This window comes from Mytilus trossulus, chromosome 11 (genome assembly GCF_036588685.1).
Source record: "Mytilus trossulus isolate FHL-02 chromosome 11, PNRI_Mtr1.1.1.hap1, whole genome shotgun sequence".
In the NCBI taxonomy this organism is placed as follows: domain Eukaryota; kingdom Metazoa; phylum Mollusca; class Bivalvia; order Mytilida; family Mytilidae; genus Mytilus; species Mytilus trossulus.
Window position 1 is genome coordinate 13,640,254 of NC_086383.1, and position 25,947 is coordinate 13,666,200.

Here is a 25,947-nt window from a genome sequence, read left to right on the forward strand (position 1 = left end):
ATTGGAACAAATTTTCTCAAATGAATCGTAATTATACTACACATGTTACATGTACCAATAAAACTTTTGAAAGTTAAATCAAATTGTGTCTTTATAGATTGCTGTATTACTCTAACAACTTCATGTGTTTGGTTAAATTATCAATCTTTCTTTTACGATTTTGTAATAAAAAATAAATACTTTTGAATTTTATATAGATTGCACTCCTTTCCATTTTGTTAGCAGTCGTTTTAATTTTTTTAAAACAACTATATACATTTAACCCTGTGAAAATAAAATAATAATGATACTTACTAGCTATACCAGTAATGATGATATTTGCAATTAAATGTGCATTTGAGTAACCTGGAATCATAATAAATAATAATAAGAGAATGTAATTTGTATATATGTCATGTACATGTTATTATTTTGTACAGGTTATTACTTGTAAAAAAACTTTATACAAGTAATCACTTGTATGATTCCATCCTACAATTCAAGTTAGTACATGTACAAATATAACTGTATAATAATTACTTGTACAATTTTTGTGGAGAAAAAGATAATAACTTGTTCAACTCACTATCTTTGAGTTGTATTTGTAACTTCTTCTGTTTCAAATGTTTTATTCAAACACTCCTTTCTTTGTCTTTGTTAGTTTTTGGGATATTTTTTTCATTTGACAGTTTTTGTGTTTTTTTATTTAGGTATTTGTTTGTTTATTTTGTCTTTGTAGATTTTACTCAGTGAATGTATTTTGAAATTCTTATTGTGTTTGTTATTTTGTTTTTTTCCAAGTGTTATTTGTGTTGATTTTGAAATGTTAGAAAATTTCAGACGATGGAAATGTATTGTAATAACATAAGCTTAAATGACACCATGGGAAAATTAAGCTAAACAGATTATACATTTGCCTGATTTACAGCAACCCCGACAGATGCGGTTAACATGACCTTGGTCACCATTTGCAATTGCAATTGTACTGCTTTTCTTATGTTAAGTTCAATTATTTAGTTAAAGAACATCATCTGTATAGCAGAAAGTAACTTCTTTTCTTTCTTCTTTAGAGTTCACTTATGAAGTCAGCCTTACAAGAATAAAGTAGCAAGTAGGCAAGAAGATTGCCACAGTTTGTTCTCATTGAAATGCCGATTGTTTGTTAAAAAACACGTCCACAAAACGTCACAAATAAGTTGTCAATCAAGAAATCAAGCATATTGATAATTATAAACTAGAGACTCCAAGGAGCCTGTGTCGCTCACATGATATTTTTATTTACAATTGAAGCATGAAATAATGCAACCATTATACTTTTGCTTTAGTTTCAGAGATACAAGCCATAAACTTAATTTTCACCATGTTTGTTGTCAGGCAGGGTCATTGGACACATTTTTACAAACTAAATACCCTTATGCTTATGTGTGGCCAAATTTGGTTAAATGGGTCTCAGTTGTTTTAGGAGAAGACATTTGTAAAAGATAACAAGAATTTACGAAAACTTGTTTAATTTGACTTAAAGGGAACTAACTCCTTATGGGGTTAATCGACCATTTTGGTAGATTGTACATTTTACTTTGCTGAACATTATTTCTGTTTACAAATTATCTCTATCTATAATAATATTCAATATAATAACCAAAAGCAACAAAATTTCTTAAAAATTCAGGAACAGCAACCTAACAACAGTTTGTTTGATTTGTCTGAAAAGGAGAAAATTTTCATAAGATTTAACTTTTACTAAAAAGGACAATAACTCTTTAAGATGAAAATTGATCTTTTTGATCATGTTAACTTATTCGTAGATCTTACTTTGTTGACCTGGGACAGTGATGTAACAGTTCAACAGCCTTTAGGCTAAGTCATAATTTATTTGTTTAAGGAAAACAAGTTCATAATAACATCAAATAAGTCATAGTAGAATAATGATTTGTACAAGTAATTATATTTTTCTGAGTAAAAATTGTAAAAGTAATATTCTGCAGTATGAGGGATTTGTACAAGTAGTCCAGTCAATCTAGCATAATTTTGACCCCAACCTGAAAGTAATTGCAACAGAATATTTTTAAGTTTTAATCTTTAGCATTATACCCTAAATATACACAGAAAAAAGTCCCATAAAATCTAACTTGAGGAAGACTAAAAAAATCAACATTTAAAATTCCTATGGAAATTTGCATTGAAAAGGGAGATAACTCTTGCAAAAAAGGCAGAAATATCAATAAAAATTGATACAAAATTAAAAGTTTACCGCTTCTGTTCATCAGAATGTATTGATTTTTGATTTTTTAGCGGTCTTTAGAGTATAACAAACAACTCTAAAAGTGTTTTCATATCTTTAATCAAGCTATAATCTAGATCTTTTTTTGAAATTTTCAACATGTCAAGGTAAAGAATCTCAAATTTAATAAGAATAATTTAGCATGTATTCTTCTTTTTGTGGTTTAGAGTTTCTTTAGATATGTAAGTTGCTGAAAAAATATAATATACATATATAAATAATACCAAATTTTCACATTATTTTTTCAAAATGGTTTCAAAGCTGCAAATTTGCAATTTCTGAAATGAAAAAAAAACTACCCATAGCACTTCGGTTTTGTTCGTTTCATGAGAAGAAAATTATATAATTTAGTCAAATACAAACTTATTTACCCATCAAAGTATTATACCTTCCAGAAATTTCCAGAAAAAACAACCAAAAAACTGACAAAAACAGACTCGTTTTGTAAGAGTTATCTCCCCTTCCAATGTTAATTTCCATTAGAAATTAAAAATGCTGATTTTGAGTTTTCCTCAAGTTAGATTTTATGGGACTTTTTTTCTGTGTATATATAGGGCATAATGCTATAGATTAGAACTAAAATACTTTCTGTTGCAATTAGTTTGAGGTTAAATCTTAGTTTGACTGGACTAAAGTACTTACTTGTATACATTTTTTGTACAAGTAATAACTTGTACAAAATAACAACATGTACACGACATATATATTTAGTAAATAGCTATAAACTCGGAGATGTGTGTAGAACGTACAGTTTTGACTAGAAATTTTATTAATGAAAAAATCATTTTCGCTTTTGTTCTAAAATACATGAAAATATGATCTGTTACACTTAAGGCATCCTGTTTGTTTCATGAATTTGAATATAGGCATCTGTATTCAAATAATTATTAATATATTCTAATGACATGACAATGGGCACAATCCACTTAAAGACCCAAAAGTCTATTGGTTGTGTGCATCAGCTTACGCATCTTGATTATGACATAAAAACTCAATGACGTTGTTTGCAGATTCCACAAAAGCCGCATATTAGAACGAAGCAACTCGCGTTTTGGTGGATTCTAATACAATGTACTTGTCAAAATACTTTTTTTTCGAGAAATTTAATTTTGTCCCGCAAATAGAAAATTAAACACAAAATCACACACAAGAAACTGCACTACATTTAACCTGAAAAATCTTTCAAAGAAATACACATGATACAAGGACTTTTCCTCTCGCTAAAAGATATAATATCACCAAAGATACCAGTCTTGAAAACTGTTCGGTCAAACACGCATTTATTCTACACCAAACCCGTCAGGGCCCTCGGTTCTTTATTTCAGTGTAAAAACCAAATCGAATACGAATATATACTTTAGTTTATTGTTTTGGATATTTTCGGCTTATGATATCTATGCTTTGCATGAGAAAAACTGCTATGATTTAAATTTGAACTCAACGTTTTAACAACAGTAAATTCGTATAAATTAACAAATCAAGATTCTTTCATGTCTGCATGCAAAATATACCTAGCGGGTTTGACTCTGGGGACAAACATTAACCAAGCAGCAATACATCGATATATCAATATAAGGATGCTATAAGATAACTTGATACAATATCAAACTCGGTATGTAAAATAGAATGCATTGAACATGTTTGATAACAGTCTAGAAAAGGGGACAATAAATGGCCGACCCGTGTTAAGAGATACCAATATTTCTTGCACGTAAAAGACATTTTTTTTTATATTTTGTAATAGAGTAGGCTGATGCAACTGCAAGACAGCACTCGAACTCCCAAAGTTGACAGGGATGAATATTGGGACGAAGTCCCCCAGAACAATAGAAAAATCAATAAAACAAAAAAAAGATCGGGAAAATTTTCCCGAAATTTTCTTTGTACTAATGAACTCAAAATCGTTCAATTTTTTTGATGTCATGTTTTGAATTCCCTTATCTGCGAAGAAATCTACAATGTACATTTGTACTTCCTTTTGCCGATCTCGTTTGTATGAAACTTTGAGTAAAATATATATTTATCAATCTAGTATAGAATAGGAAAGAACACAATATTAATTGCAATTTTATTTTTAATAATTCCTTGATATGAAAAAACGTTAACTGATGATAGCGTTTCTTTGTTTACATTGTATATGACGTCATACCTTAAATAACGTCACAACTAAATCCCTAACTTTAGAACCAAAATCGGAAACGTTACGGTATTTCCGTTTTTTGTTTTTTTTAAATATTCAAGTTAAAAAAAAATCACACAGACTTCGTCTCCATTTACAGGTAATGCCTGCCTCATATTATTTCATATTGTTATAACTTGCTTTCCAATCCACTAAACATGAATCTGTTTAAACTAAGTTCAATAATAAATTTATAATTATTCGTAGATTAAAGATCAAACACAAGGTCCCATTGGATTTTTGTATATTAAAATAGGACTGAACATTTGTTTACAAGTATTCAAGAAAGACATGTCCTCTATTCTACCTAACATTGTTGCAATATGTCTAATATCAAAGTCACTGGAGTTTTTGAAAAGTGTTTCTATCCAAAAAAAACCTGTCTGTGAGTCAAAAAGACCCCTGTTGATATTACAGTGTTTTGGTATAATGTGAAGGAATAAGCCATTTAAAGCAAATGCAAAGTTAAGGATTCTTTTCTTTTTCTTAATTCTAACACCACTCATAAAATACTTACTTTTTATGATACTTTCGTTGATCTGAACTGTATTAGTATATGTGGTGTGTGATCTGAAAACAAGTGACTTATTATTAGTTCATACAATTTACTCAATTTCAAACTTTAAAAAATCAACTATTAAACTATTAATTTGATCCATCTCTATGCCTCATTCATAAAAGATTTTATTCGTATATTTCGTTTTTTTTTTACAATAATGGTTTTCCACATTAAAAGTTGTCATTAATTGCATGATGTGTGTTTTAGAAAGTTGATCTTGTTCATGAAATTGTTGTAAGGTAGCGATTAAATGAATTTCTCTTGAACACTTTCAATTTAAGGTACAATAAGTAGACACAGATCTTAGTAAGATATTCAATCGCTGAATTGTAACTGAAAATAAAAATAATTAAACTAAATTTTCTCTCTTTTTTAAATACTACTGCTCTAAAATTCTTTCACCAAATAAAAGAAATACATGCAGTATTCTTTCTATCTTCAGTTTGTGTTTAGCGAGCCGAGATAGTATGCAACAGTATACTAAAATATGTGACATATCATATTTAGTGTTCCTTGATCCTAGATATACGTATAATGTACATGATGTATGGTACCTATTGCAAAAAGTAAAATTACAAAAAATCTGAACTCCGAGGAAAAATTCAGGCCGGAAAGTCCTGAATCAAATGGCAAAAATCAAATGATCATTTAACGAATGAATAATAACTGGGTGCAGGCATTTTCCTATGTAGAAAATGGTGGATTGAACCTGGTTTTATAGCAAGCTAAACCTCTCACTTGTATAACAGTAGTATCAAATTCCATTAAATTGACAACGATGCACGAACAAAACAAACAGACATATGACGCAATAATGTCAAAAAACAGGGGTACAGCAATTAACATTGTGTCATATTCTAAATCATTTAAAAGCAAACAAATATGTAAAAAGAAAAAGCATGTAGACAAAACGCATAGCAAAAATGAAAGACAAGCTTACAAACATGTTTTATAATAGCACAATAACGGGATGTATAAGAACAGAGCTAAGGCAACGCTATATGGATCGAAGTAACACCAAAAGTTATATAGACAAAGCACATAAGCAAAAATGAAAGACAATAATATGAGAATATAATAAACAATACCATAATGACAGGTTGTACAATTGCAACAAGTATCCTAACCACAATAAAAACAAACACATATTTAACAAAGAAGCACAAACAGTTATACATCATATTCAACAACCATTCATTGCTTTCTTATGTTAAATTCACCCATAAACGATTGAAATATTGTGAGTACTGATTCAATCAAAGAGGCATGAAACGTTTTGTTCATTCTTTTAAAAGAAAAATAATTCATGTTATCTCTCTTTTTCACTCCTGTCTTTTTAATTTTAATAAGGAAATTCCAATTAAAACATTTTTTTTTCTAACGTGCTTTTTCTTTATGCGTGTTGTTTTCTTAGTTGACATATAAGGTTTGTTTTATAGTGATTAATAATATAACACAATGTTGACTGCTTTACACATATTTTGAATTATTTGCCTAGTTTGTCTGTTTGTTTTGTTCACACCTCGTTAATACCATCATCTATTCTACACTAACAAGTAACACACTTTATTGATCATTCAAGATATTTTAAAATGTACCAGTTGGGAATATACAACTTATCGTCACATATTATGCAGTGTATTTAATTAAAAATGTATTTCCAGAGATGACAGAATTTGACGCATTTTTCCTTTCCTATTTGGAGTTTCGTTAACTCCGATTTTCTTCTTTTCTCTCATATAATAGGAGATATATACACTCAATCACAATAGATCTTTAGTTTGAAACTGACCACGTCGAAATATTCCAAATTATGGTGATGCTATTCTTGACGTTCGTTAAGAACTGATTTGGTGCTATAATGAAATGGTTGCACAACGAGTGTGTACTGCTGTATTATTGAATTTAAAATGATCAACCAAGTTTGTTAATTACGATTGAACGCCGTTCTTAATTTACCACACCTTTCATGTACAAGGTAATGTAATACATGTTTTTACATTAAGTTATGAACAAAATCAAAAAGGATTATTCAAACTGTGTTTTGAACAGATCATCCGGTGTTTCTTTCAACTCTTCGAGTAAATAAATAACTTACATGGAAGGAAGTATTTCCTGGCAAGTTGCATTTGTTATTATCTCCCCATCAGTAATGCATTTATAATCTACGGCATAAATGTATAAATAAATTGTTTTACATTGTCATATCGGGCCCTTTAATGGCTCACTATGCAGTATGGGCTTTGCTTATGGTTGAAGGCCGTACGGTGACCTATAGTTATTAATGTCTGTGTCATTTTGGTCTCTTGTGGACAGTGGTTGTCTCATTGGCAATCTTACTACATATTCTTTTTTTATATTATATATGAATTGATCCATATGTATTCAGTAATTCAATACTATAATCAAATGTTATTTGTTTTGACTTTTGACACTCTTCAAGGTTTTGGATTAGAATATAACTTTGCATGGGCACCAGTCAACAATGATGAGTCATTTGTACATGTTTAATTTTGCATAGATAATTAAAACAATAGCTTGACTGTGTGTTTCATGATGTCAGATTACAAATGTGGTGTTCATTATATTCTTCTTCGTGTCTATATTGTTTTAAATTGTTTTATTTTTTTTAAATGTACCTGTTATAATACATTTAATATAAACATCACGTATTGTTCTCATTTTGTATTTTAACATTACCACATGAGCGGGTGGTTTGGCTAGGTTGAAACCACGCACCAGTTTGTCTTTAAATGCCCCATTCCAACTCAGGAATATGGCAGTTTGCTATTGTGTTAGCGTTTCTGTTGTTTTGTTGTTTTCCTCATATAGTTGAGGTGTTTTCCTCGGTTTTAGTTTGTCACTAGCTACAAAACAAAGTTCAACCAAACATTTTTCTTAAAATGTACTGTACCAATTCGGGAAAATGGCAGTTGTTATATGATAGTTCGTTTTTGTGTGTGTTGCATTGTCGTTTGTTATTGTTGCACTTCATTGTGTCTGTTGCTTCGTTATATTCCTCTTATAATTGATGTGTTTCTCTCGGTTTTATTTTGTAACCCGGACTTGTTTTATCTCAATCTATTTATGACTTTTGAACAGCGGTATTCTATTATTGCCTTAGTTTACCTCGATTTTGTTTTGCTTAATTGAAATATAACTATTGAACAGCTGTATACTAATGTTGCCTTTATTCATCTACTTACTATTGAGGGAAAACAAATCAGTGTGAACCTAAAACGTTGAGCAATCAACTTAGGATATTTTTTGTCTTTGAGTATATATAAGGAGTATCAAGGAAAACAAAATAAGGAATAGGCTGTCTTCTTTCGATAAATGTTTATCGATCTTATATCTAAAAAAAAGACTCACCTCGAGTTAGAGTTGTACATGTAACTCTAACACATGAACAGTCTTCCTCAGATGGTTTACAGAAACAACTGTTCTTTGGTCTTGTAACAAACGCATACCCCTTTGCGTAATCACAGCGACAAGCAGTATCGGCGCTAGAGGAATCATTGCTAAACACTACCTGCCCCTCTTCATTGCAATTTGATTTACTGTATATACATTCGCTGTTTCCATGAGTGGTGAACACTATAGGTTGATATCTTCCGCCATTACATTCTGCTAGATTAAACAACGGTTGGAACACTAGCTTACTTCCTTTGAATAAATGATAAACTCGATATAATACAGTATACGAACAGTAGATGATTCCTGTTACATGTGTTAAAATATGTTTGTTAATTCGTAGTAACACTGTTGTCTACATAATGTAGTTTCTAATCACAAGAGTAACACACCGAGTACCATATGTGGAGCAGGATGCCTTCTCTTCCATAGAACATGAGAAGACTTCAGATTTTTTGATGGAGTTCAAATTGCTCAGATTTTTTTTTATGTTATAAATTGTATATAGTTGTTTGTCTTTTGGCTGTTATTCATTTGTTTTCGACTCATGTTTTGGATTCTTTTATCTCTTTTTTTATATAAAACTAGAACATCGTGCATTTTATTTTTGTTCTAGCATTGTATTTTATATATCTATCTAGAAAACAAATTCAATCAATTTGCGTTAATGCACATACTAATATTTTACTAAAAAGTAAGACACATTTATAATACACTGTAACTTTAACCTCAAATTAATAAGTGGAATGCATGCGTCCAAATATATATTTGTCTGTCGAAATCTGAATAGGAGACATGTTTAGTCAATGACATGGTGAAATCAATTTCTTTGTACGTATCAAAAGTACAATGGAGTTTCTTTTTATCACCTGATTCGATTTCATATATTATAACATTTAATGAAAAGTTTTAACTTGGTTTATACTGTATTATAATATTTTTATCTGACAATCGTTAATATGTATGATGTTAAACCAGACGAAAAAACATTACATGTATGTGTGTGTTTAATAATTATGTCAAAGTATCATCGCTATTTTTAACATAATAACAATTGACACTACATAACATTTATAGCTGAATCACATTTATTCTATTTGCATCTCACAATATTGAAATGTGTACCTGTTGGAATTGTGGATTCACACAGCTCTCTATTTTTGTATTTTTTTCCACCTGATTTTTCTTGATGATCCAAGGGTCACTCAATAGTACTTTGTAGTTGAAACGGGCGTCTGTCGTTTACACTTATAATCAATGTATCATTGGTGTAGGTATCTCATTTTTATGATATTCTACTCTTGAATATTTAATTCATTGCCAAACAATTGACAATAAATCATATGTATTTTTGACAAATAACCCATAATCACGTAATCATGAAACGTTAAATTTTAGAAATCAGTTTTACCTATGCTACTTTGATCTGTACGTGAACAATTTTCCATATATTTTTCTTCCAGTAGGTTGAACAAACATGCATACTTGTCCTCTGAATAACATGAAACAATTGCTCGCAATCTCCATTCTGCTTTAGCCGGACATTTTAAGTCAAATCCACTCGTCGTTACAAAAATCTAAGAGAGATAATAGATTAAGATTTCCTTTATATCTAACATTGTGAGCACAGTTTTGTTTGCTTTAATATGTCATTACTCAAGGTGTCTTAATAACAGAAATGATCGTCTTTCATGAGGTGAAATGCTGCCAATTATTCAGCGAAAAAATATTAATATTTAAGTTTCAACTACTTGTGATTTACTGTTCTGACATTTCATCTGAGGTTATTTCAGAGTATTTTAATTTTCATTGTTTTAGTAATTTTTAGTTTAGCGCAGTGTACAAAAAGTCAACTGGTGACACTAGAGATCACTGTTCATTAATGATCAAAGTTTGTATTTAGTTATGATTTGACTATTCTTTCAAAATATGTTCTATTTGTAACTTGCATTTGTTTATGGTAGATAACCAGATCTGTACGAATAAACAGTATTGTGCATTGGCTGTACTGTGACGGTACTGATTTTGGCTTACATTGTACAAGGACTCGATCGATGTATTTGAACAAAGGTATTCAATATAAAAAAGATCCACTTTTACTGAGATGTATACATAATTTGTATCCGTTATACTTGTTGCATTTATTTTGACTAGCGATTACTATAACATAATACTAATTTCAGATTTGTAAAACAATATATCTAATCAAGTATTCTAGTGAGAACATTATACGATAAAGGGGCAAATTTAACCTGATACATACATACTGTCAACAAACTTATTTCACCGGATACTTTATTTCGCGTGATACCAAATGTACTCCATTTCGCTGCTTTAAAAATTTGCGATTATCTTATTTACATGATATAGATTAATTAAATTTACTCATTTGCGACGATTTACATTGCTTTATTTTTCTACTCGCTATAGTCGGGAAAATAAATCGCTCGCGAAAATAAGTTGGTTAACAGTATATTTTTACTGTGAATTTAGAGAAAAGAAGTGGAACAGTTTAACTTTTGAAAATTCTTATCACATAACTGTCTATATTTACCAGCATTAGGAGAAAAATCATTTTGCCGCATCACTTATCAATAACGTACTCTATTTTTTTTCTGTGGGATCTGAACATCCAACTACAAAAACAATATATACATTGATATGTTATGAACTCTCACACTATCCGCTCAATTGGACAGTTCATATTTTACATCAGAATGCGGTTATATATTATAATACCTAAATAAAGGCAACAGTAGTATATCACTGTTCGAAAGTCATAAATTGATTGAGATAAAACAAATCGGTTACAAACTTAAACTGAGGTAACACATCAACTATTAGAGGAAAACAACGAAACAACAGAAACACTGAAGTGCACCAATAAACCAAAACGACAATGCAACACTCACAGATAAGATAATAACTGGGTTGAACCTTGTTTTGTGGCTAACCCAACCTCGCGCTGTTATGGCAATGTTGAGTGTAAAATTAATATGACAAAATACATTACAGGACTACAGTAAACATAAATGCAAGCACATTCAGGACAAATATTTACACATACAAACAATACAATAGGACATTTCGACATGTTAAAAGTTAGCAAAGGTACCAGGCTTATAATTCAATACACTTTACGTGCATTTCATCTACATAAGCCAAACAAATACAAAGTAGAAGAGCATTGATGACCCAAACTTCTAAAAGGTTGTGCCAAATACGGCTACGGTTTATCGTTATCTTTGGCCTGGGATAAGAAAATCCTTAGCATATTTAGAACAACTGTAATTCTATGTATCTATTTACCGCATTAAACGATTCAAACAATTCATGTACAGTCACATCTGTTTAAGAGACCACCTGTATCAAGCAAAATTCTGTGTTGTTATAAGATCATTATTGTACATTTGTGCACTCCCTAAAGTAGTGTCTTTAACCTGGTTTCACTGTAAGTGATTCTAAACTGTGATTGTTGACCTGAATGAAATAATGGAGTAACCATATCCCTTGCTGAAATATTTTTTTTATATGAAATGAACATTTTGTAAAGTAATCGTTATGTATCAATTTTTACGTCAACAATCTTTTTTGCAAGTGAAATTATTGTTTGTTTTATCTTATTTCAAATCGTTGATATAAATGAGGGACGAAAGATACCAAAAGAACAGTCAAACTCATAAATCGAAATTAAACTGAACACGCTATGTACTAATAGTACACATGACACAACAAAGGAAACTAAAGAATAAACAACATGAACCCCACCAAAAACTAGTTTTTTTTATAAACTGCATGTGCACAATCGTTAATGTTGCAGTACATCTACAATTTTAAAGTCAAATCATCTTTTTGTCGCAACTTGTTCTAACTGACCATCATTTTTACTTTCTAGACGTAAGTCAGATATGAGACATAAAATACTACTGTTTCCTTTATCTAATGTTCAATAAGATAAACGTTTTATAAAATAGTCGGAAACTAAAAACTATAGAGAGGTTATGCTCTGTATAATGAGACGTGAAGTTAAGGGAAATTGAAAGCTTCATCCGTTCTTAGAAAACATTGTTTAAATAAAGGTACCAGTAGTATTCTGATATTCAATAGTCATCAATCGATTAAATTGAAACTAATCCTGATCAAAATAGAAAAGCAACTTAAAAAGGAAATCAAGAGAACAAAATAAATACTGAGCTGATATAAAAATAATAGCAAAAATTCATATAACTCTGCACTTAAGAAAACATGTATTAGACATCATGAAGCGGATCACAGTTTTGTATATGACAATGTCAATTAACTGTTAAAACATACCTGCTAACTCAAGTGTTTATAAGTCTCGAAAGTCTCGAATTGTACAAGTTCTATTATTCAGTTTGAAATCTGGTGTTACTTTTAAAAAAGTATATGTTTAATTTCTTCCAAAAATACGCCCTTTTATTCAATTAATACATTACCACAATGTGACAAATATTTACACGTTTTAGAAATGTCGTTTTACTAAGAAAAAACACAAAAACACAACTATTTACATTTTCAATTTACACAAATAGTATAATATAAAAAAAAGATGTGGTATAATTGCCAATGAGACAACTGTCCACAAAAAACCAAAATAACACAAACATTAACAACTATAGGTTACCGATCGGCCTTCAACAATGAGCAAAGCCATTAACATATTTAACCACATCAAGAGTTATAACTGAAATCTGTATTTATGAGTTTTAAAATAAAAAAAAAACCACCAAAAGCTTGACTGATCTATAATTAGCGAGCCAATTACCACGACTAATCACTTTCAATGAATTAAACAAAAACTATAGATATCTTTCCGCTAATGATCTATTGAAGATACATGTATTTGTCTCGAACAACTGAGGAAATAGAAAATGACCTACGTAAAAAAATCTGTTTATTTACACTGAATATAAAACGAGCGTCCCATGTCAAGGTTGTGTATAAATATTTAAATGTCCTTTATATAGTACGTTCAGGTATTTCCATTGTTTGAATTTTTTTCAAAACTATACTTAACCCCATTCTACCTGTAACTGGTAAAACCAAGTGTGTCATGAATACTTTAAAAATCTATTTCACAAATGTCTTTTAAATTTTAGTTTGAAGGATCCAAATTGAGGTTAATGTAATATGAGGTCTTTTGTAGCTGAATATCCGCACAGCATTTGTTATACTGTAAATTCAGAAATTATTGCGTGCATTTATTATTGCGATTTTGTCATTTTACACTTGAATGCGATTTTAATTTTTACGATTTTGAGAAAAGTCATGCTTAAGTCAGTTCAAATATTACAAAATGCGAGTTTTAATTATTGCGTTTACAACTCAGTCGCATTATTCGCAATAATAAAAACCTCGCAATAATTTCTGAATTTACAGTTAACAATGAAATGTAGGTTTATAAAATTGAAATTAAAACACAGAGTTGTGTATTACCGTACATTACTGCGAGTTCACCAAAACAGTCCATAAATCGACTCAGTTATTGTTCCATAAACGTTAATCGATTTAGTCAAACAACTTTCATACTGAAGTACATATCAAATGCTTTGCAAACACGAAAGTGCAATAAAATTTCAAGGCACGTTATTGAGATAGAATTATATACTTACTATCAGATATAGTGCAAGCAGTATAATTTCGCATGATTCTTTAGTGCCTTTTTGGTTCAATTCCTGATTGTTTTGTACAATAATAGTCATTGATGTATGCGTATGATAACTTCCGTTTACGTCACATAACCACATAAGTTATCTCCCTTTGTATGTTCATTGGGATTGTAATGTTCCAGATCAGTTAAAACATGTAAAAGGTAAAATCACAAAAATACTGAACTCAGAGGAAAATTAAATCGGAAAGTTCCAAATCACATGGCAAAATCAAATGACAAAACACATCAAAAACGAATGGACAACTGTAGTTCAAACCATATATATCCATGTATTATTTCAATAGTAAAAGTATTAGTGAAAATTGTCTAAAGAGTTAATAATATGTTTATATATATATTCTTAATTATTTTCACAAATGTATAACTGTTTATCGCAGTGTCCTTGTATTATTAATAACTATTTGATACCTCGGAGTGCAGTTTTTGCTTACAGTTTGCGATTTAAAATGCAACTTGCTTCTTTTCCATAGTATTTCTTACTATTTCTCGTGGGAGAGTAATGTGACTGACATGTCATAAAAAATTCACATGTTTCAATTCTTCACACATATATGAGCTAAACAATTTGAGTTGTTTGTAGAGCAGAGGACTATGTAATAAAGGTATAAAAACTATGGAATTATGAAATATATGCCATGAACTGAAGATTCAAAGATCTTATAGTTTAAGGTGGTATTCAACACTTTCACTTAAATTAATTTGGCTCGTTTAATTTTCATAAAATGTTGGCAATATATTTACTCTAACCCTTTAACAAAAATATAAAAAATTCAAAAATTTTGAACCAGCAGTTTTGTCAGAAACATTACACTGGTTATATAGCAGTTTGACAAACACCAAATGTGATCATTGAGAAGCTTAGCTTCTTATGACTTTTACAACACAACATAATTAAAACGTTTAGCTGACTTAACAGAGTTATCTCCCTGTAGTGTAAGGTACCACCTTAAAACTACGAATTTTCTACCTCTTTATGCTGAATTACAAAAGGTTTATCGGGTTGTGCTAAATTCGGACAGTAAGGATTCTCACTTCGTTCACCGAATATTTAACCCAATATGTTAATATGTCAAGGCTTCGAAACGAGCCAAAATTCATATCAAAGTTTACGATATGAGTAAAGAAATTAAAGAAAAGTCTGTCACTAGTGTACCATGAAAACTGCCGACATGAACGGAATTGCGTATATTCTTCAAACTAGTTCTGATAAGGATATACTATAGTATGTGTTCAATGTTACGAGTAGAATTTGCAGTGTACTACAATAACATGTTTGTCAAATTAAAATCGAATAATTTTGTTGCTTCAATATGATTGATGTTATGATGGGGATTTAATGCCGCTTTCAGCAATATTATGCAATTTCGCGGGCCGGCGGTTTATTGTCATTGGCCAAGGAAACCGGCTTGCATAGAGATATATAACGCATAGTTGATATTTTTTTTCTAAAGGGTAACATTAGCAAAATGCAATAAAGAAAGGAATCATTCATTTAACAATGGAGTGTTTTCTATCAGACAGTATGTGAAGGTGACTCCTGCTATCAGTCGATGCATTAACACGAAAAATTGTATTTTGGGTTGTTCGGAACAACTAACATCTGTAATTATGTATATTTTAATACTGTATTAAATGGGACAATTCTATCGTTTGCGCACTTTGAGTAGACCCTGGGTTGTGTTAATCCATGTATTATAGTTTGACGGTAAGTCAAAAAGTTATTTGTATGACTGGATAATTTTAACTCTTTTTTGTTTGTTTATCATCTCTTTAAGTGAAATAATGATTAAAGATATTATAAACTAGCATATAGGTGCATCTTTTCTTTAAAATTGACTTTTATATGGTGTCTTCTCTCTGTTGTTATTTCACTGGCTCTGTGTACATAACAGGATCTTTGGGTGCTGAACAGTCTTTTTTTCTTCCTCGATATGTATGCCTGTGAGTTTCAATATTGGCTATCATTGAGTAATTCTTAATATTTTCTAAGCATAGCAATGGCGTGATATTTACACTTTTCGCTCTGATTAAATCATTTTGATCTTACACAGAGTAGGTGAAGTTTACTTTAAAGTATGAAAATTGATATTAGAATAATAAAATAAGTAGATATATTTATATATAAATGTGTAAGGGTTCAACGGAACACAGGGTCTAACCTGCTTCAGCTATTAGTCGCAGGCCAAGACAAAAAGAGAAAAACAATTATCAAAACTGTTCCCCTAGATACTATTTTTTTATTGTAAGACTTTTCTGTCCATATTTGGTAAAATCAAAGGCTCAAACACATCAAACAAATGAACATTAACTGACTTAGTACAGGCATTTTCTTATGTAGACAATGGAGGGTTATACCTCTTTATATACCTAGCTTCACCTGTAATTTGTATGACACTCTCGTAAAATTTCAATTTAATAACAAACGTGTGTAACCAAAACATAAAATGTTAAGCTGTCAAAAATAGGGGATACAGGGAATGCTTCTCGATGTATGTAATGTTTGTGTTTGTTAATCTCTAAGATGCATCTAAGATGTAGATTTAGTATTTTATCAACTTTGTTTGTCTATAATATAATTAATAAAATATCGTTTTTCGTCTCCGTAAAAAAAATCATTGTATTGACCTTTGGTATATTCTATCGTCTGAAAATATTATTATGATATCTATTATTTAGTGATCATTATAACCAAATTCAGTCATCTGTATTTAATATAATTAATTGTTTCCCTATGCTTGAAGGTGTACATAGTTGCTCAAACTATACCCTTTGGGTAGTGCTCCACATTTAATGGAGGAATTTACAAGAAACTTAAATGAACTGAACTATATCAATTGATAATGCGACTCAGTAAACCTTGATAAACATTAAGTGAAAGCGTTTGAGGAAAAGCATACCAATATGAATTGTTATATATTGTTATATATTTGTGGATATGCATACTAGAATATACACACTTTCAATAAATGTAATGCATATATATCTATTGGTTTTATCTATTTTATTTATTGCACAACAATGTCATTTACATAAAGATCATTTCTTCTGAAACCGCTTTCTTTCAGTCTTTCTGCAGCTTTCCCTCACCTGAAATGAAGTGATAACCAAATTACTATTATAATACTTTTTTTTAAATTATAGTGTTACGGTTTTAATCGACTAATGCATTTATATCTATATAACAAAGTTTCCTATGCACAATGTGTTGCACAATTACGTTCATGGTATAGTTAACGTAAAATTTTATCGATTAAAAACCGTTTTCCTGCTAATTTTTATTTACAAGTCATGTTTTCTTTTAAAGGAAGTTACCAGAACGCTAAATAAATAAACAATCAATATAAAATCATGGAGTATGTGGAACAAAAATGTGTTTAATTACATGAATGTCCCACTTGAACTATCATTTTCTATGTGCAATGAACCGTAAAATCGAGGTCAAAACTCTAATTTGGTATTATCAGTAGAAAGATCATATCATAGGGAACATGTGAACTTAATTTCAAGTTAATTGGACTTGAAATTCATTAAAAACTACCCTGTCCATGAATTTTTCACCTGACGAAAGGATGGATGAACGGACGGACGAACCATTTGAAGCACAGACCAGAAAACATAATGCCAAAAAATGGGGAATAAAATACCGATCAATGTTTTCTATTTGTATTTAGTTCTCTATGTCTTTATATATGTAAATGATACGTTATAATTACTGTTTTAAAAGTGCTGTTGCATTTATTTTTGTCTTCCAAAATTAACTAGCATTGTTTAACGTCACTTTTCCACATTATCGTTCACCCCTAAACGTGCCTTCGCACTTGGGCTGCTCGTTTGCCCACAGAAGTGACCTTGGCTTTGTGAAGTTTACCGCGTACAGAACAGCTATCTTTGAATAAGAGAATGGGAAGACAAAATTCAATAGCAGAACATTTTTTAAGGTATTTGATAAGATAGTGGATTTTCATTTAGAATACATTCCTTTTCTTTAATAGCTTACTATCATTTAATTTGATCAAATTTAATTAACTGCTTCCAATTGTACGTGTGAGTGGTGCATATGGCACATTATACGATTAACAACACCTTCAATGATGTGGATGGATGGATTTTAAACGTCGAGCGGAAAATAAGAAATACACCCATATTCAACGCGACAACATGTTAATTTGGTATAAATTATTTCCATGCTTCGAGGGAGACCAGACATGAACACGCGAGTTAACAATTTAACAGTCAGCAGAATAAACTCTATCCGGACACAATAACCTAACTACGAGTTGATAAGTCTTTGTCCTTTTTTCATTAATGCCGCGCAGTACATTCCAATGTTTAAAGTCGTTTAATTGAACCCCCCAACCCCACCCCCACCCCCCCCCACCCCCTGAGGTTCAAACCCAGAACTTTTTGCACCGACGCGAATATGCAACTACAACTACCCTTCCATAGAATCGTATTTCACACAAGGTGTAAGGTTGGTTCGTGTTGCTCAATCTGTTCTTCTTTATGAAGTGTTATTGTTACTGTTGTCTTTATTTTCCTCGTTTTAATTTTCTAGCCAACTAGTACTTGTTATTTGGTTTTGTTTTGGAGGGGTGTAACGGTTCGTAGATATCTTTTTCAACTATTCAGATGTCGAAGCATAATAAAGCCTAGGTATGGACTTTGCTCATATTCAAAGGCCACACATTTGTTAAAATCTGTGTCATTTGGTCTCTTGTAAAGAGTTGGCAATTATAGCACATCTTCTGTTTTATATCTAGCATGTGTCATGGTTAAGTGTAAATAAGAAGGTACAATGTATATAGTCACGTTGTTGATATAAATTGCATTAACATATTAATGTAAGAGATTGGATTGGGTTTACAGAATATTAGGAAATAATTGGCTACACTAAAAGAAAAATAGGACACAAAACTAGAGGTTCGCAAGAGCCTGTGTCGCTCACCTTGGTTTATTTGCATATTAAACTATGGACACAGATAAATACACAACAAAATTGTGTTTTGATGATGGTGATGTGTTTGTAAATTTTAATTCTCTGAACGTTCATGTTGTTACAATTATCTCTATCTATAATGAACTTGGCCCAGTAATAACAGTGGAAAATATTATCTGAAAATCTGCAAAAAATTATGAAAAATGTAAAAAATAGACTATAAAGGACTATAACTCCTAAAGGGGTCAACTGACCATTTCGGTCGTGATGACTTATTTGTAAATATTACTTTGCTGAACATTCTTGCCGGTTACTGTTATCTCTATCCATAATATTTTTCAAAATAATAACCAAAAACAGCAAAATTTCCTTAAAATTACAAATTCAGAGGCAGGAACCCAACAACAGATTGTTTGATCCATCTGAAATTTTCAAGGCAGATAGATCTTGACCTGATAAACAATTTAACTCCACGCCAGATTTGCTTTGAATGCTTTGGTTTTTGAGTTATAAGCTAAAAACTGCATTTTACCCCTATGTTCTATTTTTAGCTGTGGCCCAGCAGTTTCAAAGGAGAAGATTTTTGTAAAAGATTACAAAATTTATGAAAAATTGCTAAAAAATATTATTAATGGCAATAACTCCTTAAGGGGTCAACTGACCATTTTGATATTGTTGACTTATTTGTAGATCTTACTTTGCTGAACATTACTGCTGTTTACAGTTTATTTTTTATCTATAATGATTTTCAAGATAATAAGCGAAAAAAGACAAAATTTCCTTAAAATTACCAATTATGGGGCAGCAACCCAACAACGGGTTGTTTGATTCATCTGAAAATTTCAGGGCAGATGGAAATTGACCTGATTAACAATTTAACACATGTCAGATTTGCTCCAAATGCTTTGGTTTTTGAGTTATAAGTCAAAAACTGCATTTTACCCCTATGTTCTATTTTTAGCTGTAGCGGCCATCTTGGTTGGTTGGCGGGATCACACCACACATTTTTTTAGCTAGATACCTCAATAAAAATTGTGGCCAAGTTTGGTTTAATTTGCCCAGCAGTTTCAGAGGAGAAGATTTTTGTAAAAGATTACAAAATTTACGAAAAATTGGTAAAACAATACTATAAAGGGCAATAACTCCTTAAGGGGTCAACTGACCATTTTGATATTGTTGACTTATTTGTAGATCTTACTTTGCTGAACAGTACTGCTGTTTACAGTTTATCTCTATCTATAAAAATGTTCAAGATAATAAGCGAAAACAGACAAAATTTCCTTAAAACTACCAATTCAGGGTCAGCAACCCAACAACGGGTTATCCGATTCATCTGAAAATTTCAGGGCAGATGAATCATGACCTGATTAACAATTTTACCAATGTCAGATTTGCTCTAAATGCTTTGGTTTTTGAGTTAGAAGCCAAAAACTGCATTTTACTCCTATGTTCTATTTTTAGCCACGTCGGCCATCGTGGTTGGTTGGCGGGGTCACGCCACACATTCTTTAAACAAAATACCCCAATGATGATTGTGGCCAAGTTTGGTTTAATTTGGCCCAGTAGTTTCAGAGGAGAAGATTTCTGTTAAAGCTTACGCCGGACGACGGACGACGGACGACAGACGCAAAGTGATGAAAAAAGCTCACTTGGCCCGTTGGTCCAGGTGAGCTAAAAAGTATAGAGAAAACACTGTTAAAATGCGGTTTTAAAATATTAATAGTAGTTACCAAAACAGAAATAATACAGAAATAAAGGACAGCACAATTAGACGATCTATAAACATAACCATGTGATACAGCGTTGTGTATTTTAGTATTTACTCAAACATGTCAAGGTAACAATAGTATACCGCTGTTCAATATGCATACAATATCTTTAAATCAAATGTAACATTTTTATTTCAACAGATAAACACAGGCGGAGTTTTGTACAAACATAATGAAAATCTTCTTTACATAAATATGCTTTAGATATGTACAACATTTCTTTGGAAATAACTAATTTTAACAAAGATTCAGGAAGTCAGGAAAAAACGGCTTTTTTGCGGCATATTTCATTTTGTATTTATCAAATCTAAATTTTTAAACGTTTTAATGTTGACTTTTTCCTTAAAATTGGTTCAAAATTTTTTCATACGTAATCAAACCTAATGCCATTTAAAAAAAGAGGGGTCTACAATGTATTTACTCGTTTTCAAGTTGAAGCATTTAATCATAAAAAAAATGCATCTTTTTTCGTTATGTCACAGTTTGACGTCGCGGAAAAAAATGCGTTTGCAACGTTATTACCTTCTCGTAACTGTTTGTATGCCCTTACTTACAGCATTATCAAAACACGACTTCAATCCTTTCTTTTTAATTGCACTTGTTTCATAATATGTCATTCTGTGATCACTGGCAACAGACTCTGCCTCCTCTTTACTTTTACATGTGTCTTTACTTGAATCTCTTATATCTGAAATATGTTAAATGAATACAATCCATGTCAACGTAATTCGTTAATACGACTCTTTTATAACCTTTAATCTCTAAAATAAACAGGCCAAAAAAGGAAAACAGTAAACAAAATCGCTGTTCAAGAAAAGAAACATAAAACATGTTAAAAAAAGAAAAGATAGTCAATAATGATCAGACTTAAAACAAACTACGTAAGTTGACAGATATATAACGATTGAGCAACGTGAACTTCCGAAACAGGTCTGAACTTAGGTCATGTGTAGGTGTTGTTTTAGGCTAAAATGATTTATGCGACTTATTTTGACGGTGCTGTTTGAGGCTGAGATGATGTAATGCTTACTTATTTTGACGGTGCACTTTTAGGCTAAGATAATGTAATGCTGACTCATTTTGACGGTGTTGTTTGAGGCTAAGATGGTGTTATACTGACTCATTTTGACGGTGCTGTTTTGTGCTAAGATTATGAAATGCTAACTAATTTTGTAGGTGCTGTTCGTTGTGAATCAAAGGTCCACACGAATTCTTTAATTTAAAAGAAAAAGTATAAAACTTTTTACATTTATTATTGCCGGTAGAATAGAAGTGTGCTGGAGAATTATTACCTGTTTTACAACCAGCTAACATTTTAGCTACATTTGGTAGATTATGCTTTATTTCCGGTATCCATTTCTTTTCTATGTTGTCCAAGGATGATCTGTCGTTGATAGAGAAGCACAGTAGAACAACATCTGTCTGTGGATACGACAAAGGTCTTAATCTATCAAAGTCCTCCTGCAATGTAAAACATATAAGCTTCTTAACTCTCATATTTTTCCTGAAATGTTTTACCAACAAAAGTCTTAAATGTGCATTACTTACGAGACATAAATACAATTAGAATACTTTTTTTTTTGTTCAATCATAAATGAAAGTGCAAAAGTGAAATGATAATTCGTTTTTATCAGCAAGTTTATATAAATTTTGTCAAAATAACTTAAGAAAAATGCTACCTTACTGAATCCGTATTTATGTGACCTTCAATTTAACCCCTTATCTAGAGTGGGCTACGCATGAAATAGGTGTCAGCTATTAATGAAATACAGACCTAGAAAAATCCAATGGCACGAGTTCGCTATCTATTCATATCTAGATTTATGTTTTGTCGGGTTATGTGCCGTCTTAGAAGGTCACCGCGATGGTTAATTAGATGGCGTCTAAACTAAAACACAGATAAAACACTGATACATATTATCAAGCCCATGCTCTGTAATTTTTTTTCCAATTCTTATGATTAAAATATACATTTTTGTGTGTTATAAATCAAATATGAGAATTTGAGTCAAATCGATGAATTTTACAGCTTTTGTCCCTTTCAAATATAACTTCTATTTACGTTTATCAAAACAGACATAAATAAAAGTAAAATAGCGAATAATAGCATGTTAAATAAAATATAAACAATAGAGAATAGTGTTAATTATAAAGAATAAAAATAATAGCCTAACAATTAAAGTCAAAATAAATTAAGACCCCGAAAATGCAGACCGTCACAAAGACTAAATGTACTCGAACAAACAGAAATATAGTTTCTGTCTACAGTACTGTTACCTGTCCAGCAGTATCCCAAAGTCCTAATCTATATGACTTTCCGTCCACCATTACATTTGCAGTGTAGTTGTCAAACACGGTAGGAACATATTCCCTTGGGAAAGCGTTGGTGATGTAGGAAATAAGAAGACATGTTTTCCCAACACCACTGTCTCCGGTAACAATCACTTTCTTATCCTCCATAGCACCCAAGGCAAGACTAAAATGTAACAAAAGTTCTGTTATATATTCGATGGTTGGTTTTCCCATTTGAATGGTTTCACACTAGTCATTTTTGGTGACCCTTCATATTTTGTTGTTCAATCTGAGTCAATTAGGCTCCGTTTTGATGACCGAACTTTCAAATTGACCTATAATGGTATACTTTTATGACTTGGATAGATAGTTGTCTCATTGTGAATTGGCGCTCATAACTAATCTTTCTTATATCTAGTGCTTCCGTAAATAAATAAGATGTAATGTCAGAGTAATTTAAAAGTCACATTCCCATATACAGACGATATACCATGACAACCAAAGATGAAAATGAAGTGGCCGGTTTGACCACGGGTGGGGGGGGGGGGGGGGGTAACTTCGATATATTTATGGTAGGGGGTGCCATTTTTGCCTCAAAAAACGTACCCATTTTTATATAACATTCACTGAAATTTAGTACCTATTCTTATATAAATATTTAAGAGATAATGACCTATACTTATATACAATATTTAAAATATGAAGTTAAAACGTTATTGAAGATCAAATCAGGAGACAAATTTCCGGGTTCATTTGGGAACTTATTTAAAAGGTGAGATTAATAATTGACCATTTATTATGTAAGATTCTCAATAGCATATTTATATGATATGTAGATTATACCCCAAATCAATTTACAGTTTTCAAACGTAAAAGCATTTTAATATAGGATGTCATTAAAAAGGAGGGTTATTCTTATATAAAATCTCGCAAAATTATGACCAATATTTTTGGCACATCCACCGTATACCTAATAATTGGAAGTTACCCCCCCCCCCCCCCCCCCGGGTGGGTTTGACTCTCAGTCAAATAGTGAATAAAAAACAAAAATCCTCCATGTACACCGTTTTTTATCCTGTGGTTTATCAGGGTTCTGGATACTTAATTTGTTTTCAGTGTAGCGTGTTTATTTTTAAAACGTGTGATATTCTTGTTGGTCTTGTTTGTGTGTTTTTTTTCCTTGACATTTTCTATTTCTTCATAGATTTTACCACTTTTTTGTGATGATTCAAAATTTAAGTTTAGGTACTGAGCGTAAAAAAAGGGGGGGGTCACATGTCGCACTGTATCTCAAAAATGATTTATGATAACTGCTAAAAACTTTCAACACTTCTTGGTTATATTAATCTATAGATATGCATACTCTCTGTTGATGATTCAAAAAAAATATTTTATAGATATTTAATGGTTTGTTAAGAAAAATATAGGGGGGGGGGGGAGTAATGTCACGACTGATCTCAAAAAAGATTTATGATTATTGCCTAAAACTTTACACACTTCTTAGTTAAAGTATTTTAAAGATCTGTATACTTTTAGGTGATGATCAAAATTTATTTTAAAGTTATTTAGTTATAATTGTATAAAACTTCACATACAAAACGAACTAAAGGCGTATCATGGGCACGTTGCGCAGCTGTTTATTAACAAGAGGCAAACACCAATAAAAAATGGCTAGCTTCATATATCATATTATATGAAAATTGGGGAATACAATATAAACAAAAAGAAAACATGAAGGATTTACTATCCCCCTATTCCAGTTGTCAATAGATTGGCAGATGACGCCAAACATAAAAAAAAACGTGACACGAAAGACAAATCCTTGGGCTTAATTGAATATTATGTAAGTAATAGGAAACAGACAGTGCTACTAAAAAAATCAAAGTCAATATATGGAACATATAAAGCAGGTGTTTCACAAGATACAGTACTTGAGACCTTGTTATTTCCTATGTTTAATACAAAGCAGATGCAATTCAATGTTAGGTGTAGGCATCTAAATATTACCTTAAATAGTTATTGGAAATTAAAAGTAAAATATATTGCATATAAAATTATGACACAGATGTAGTCCTTTAAAAACTGATTGGTAACGTCTTAGAGTTAAGTTGGTTAATTGCCAAGTTATAAATGTGGGCATACCCATTTGTATACTTTGTAACATTGCACTTCGGCATACAGTATATTGTTTAAATTCAAATGAAATGAAAATATTTTGTCTTACCTGCTGTATCATGTAAATGTATATATATAAAATCATTTTTCTAAAATATAAGGGGATCCTCCCTCCGTCTGAATCCCCGTTCCCCCACTCCGGATTTGTTCAGACCACTCCGGAATATTCCGGACCCAGGTGAATCCCGACCCCCTCACTCCGGAATTGTCCGAACCACTCCGGAAGTGTCCGGATCACTCCGGAATATTCCGGACCTCGACGTGAATCCCGATTCCCTTACTCCGGAATAGTCCGGAGTTACCTCGGCTCCGGACTCCGACCACTCCGGAATATTCCGGACTCACTTATCATGCCCAATTTTGAAATTGCCGTCCATTCCTGAATATTCCGGAGCACATTTGTATGGCCTCTTTGTGTTTCAGGAGAACGTTAAAATCAAAATCAAGGAAACATTCGTAAAAATAGCAGAATGAAGTCCTTCTCAGTGCTTGAAATTAAAATTCAGTTAAAGATGAGTTCGTGCAGTGGCAAATATGTGTAGTATTTTCATAAGAGGTATACGTTAAATATGATTCCAATAGCTTGTTCCTGTGATGATATATCAAAAAGTGACACGAATAAGAAAGAAATATTCAATTTTAAATTTATAACAACTAGATAAGAGAGAGAT

At 31.3% G+C, this 25,947-nt stretch overlaps 3 protein-coding genes and 1 long non-coding RNA gene across 4 annotated transcripts in view; all 4 read right to left on the reverse strand.

Moving 5' to 3' along the window:
• LOC134691480 (uncharacterized) overlaps positions 1–14,160 on the reverse strand; it is a 39,147-nt gene extending 24,987 nt beyond the window's left edge. Inside the window, exons 1-7 of the mRNA XM_063552025.1 lie at positions 14,046–14,160; positions 10,967–11,048; positions 9,824–9,989; positions 8,371–8,664; positions 7,097–7,163; positions 4,957–5,009; positions 295–345 (exon numbers count right to left, since the gene is read on the reverse strand). Of these exons, the coding sequence (XP_063408095.1) occupies positions 295–345; positions 4,957–5,009; positions 7,097–7,163; positions 8,371–8,664; positions 9,824–9,989; positions 10,967–10,987 (652 nt within the window). The 5' untranslated portion in view covers positions 10,988–11,048; positions 14,046–14,160. The remainder of the gene's footprint in view (positions 1–294; positions 346–4,956; positions 5,010–7,096; positions 7,164–8,370; positions 8,665–9,823; positions 9,990–10,966; positions 11,049–14,045) is intronic.
• LOC134691623 (uncharacterized) overlaps positions 1–25,947 on the reverse strand; it is a 270,467-nt gene that overhangs the window by 168,775 nt on the left and 75,745 nt on the right. The gene's annotated exons all lie outside the window — the stretch shown is intronic.
• The window catches only part of LOC134690755 (ras-related C3 botulinum toxin substrate 1-like), a 187,036-nt gene that overhangs the window by 147,598 nt on the left and 13,491 nt on the right, over positions 1–25,947 (reverse strand). The gene's annotated exons all lie outside the window — the stretch shown is intronic.
• Positions 11,004–23,278, reverse strand: LOC134691481 (ras-related protein Rac1-like). The gene is made up of 4 exons (XM_063552026.1): positions 23,087–23,278; positions 22,102–22,270; positions 21,364–21,497; positions 11,004–11,048 (listed from the first exon to the last, which is right to left on the reverse strand). The coding sequence occupies exons 1-4, from the start codon at positions 23,267–23,269 to the stop codon at positions 11,004–11,006; spliced, it is 531 nt and encodes a 176-aa protein (XP_063408096.1). The 5' UTR covers positions 23,270–23,278.

Coding starts and splice junctions, on each gene's coding strand:
- LOC134691481 (XM_063552026.1), bottom strand. CDS start 23,269: ATGGAGGATAAGAAAGTGATTGTTACCGGAGACAGTGGTGTTGGGAAA. Junction 22,271..23,086: donor TTTGGGATACTGCTGGACAG/GTAACAGTACTG, acceptor TTTACATTGCAG/GAGGACTTTGATAGATTAAG. Junction 11,049..21,363: donor AGTCGTGTTTTGATAATGCT/GTAAGTAAGGGC, acceptor TTGTTTTTGTAG/TTGGATGTTCAGATCCCACA.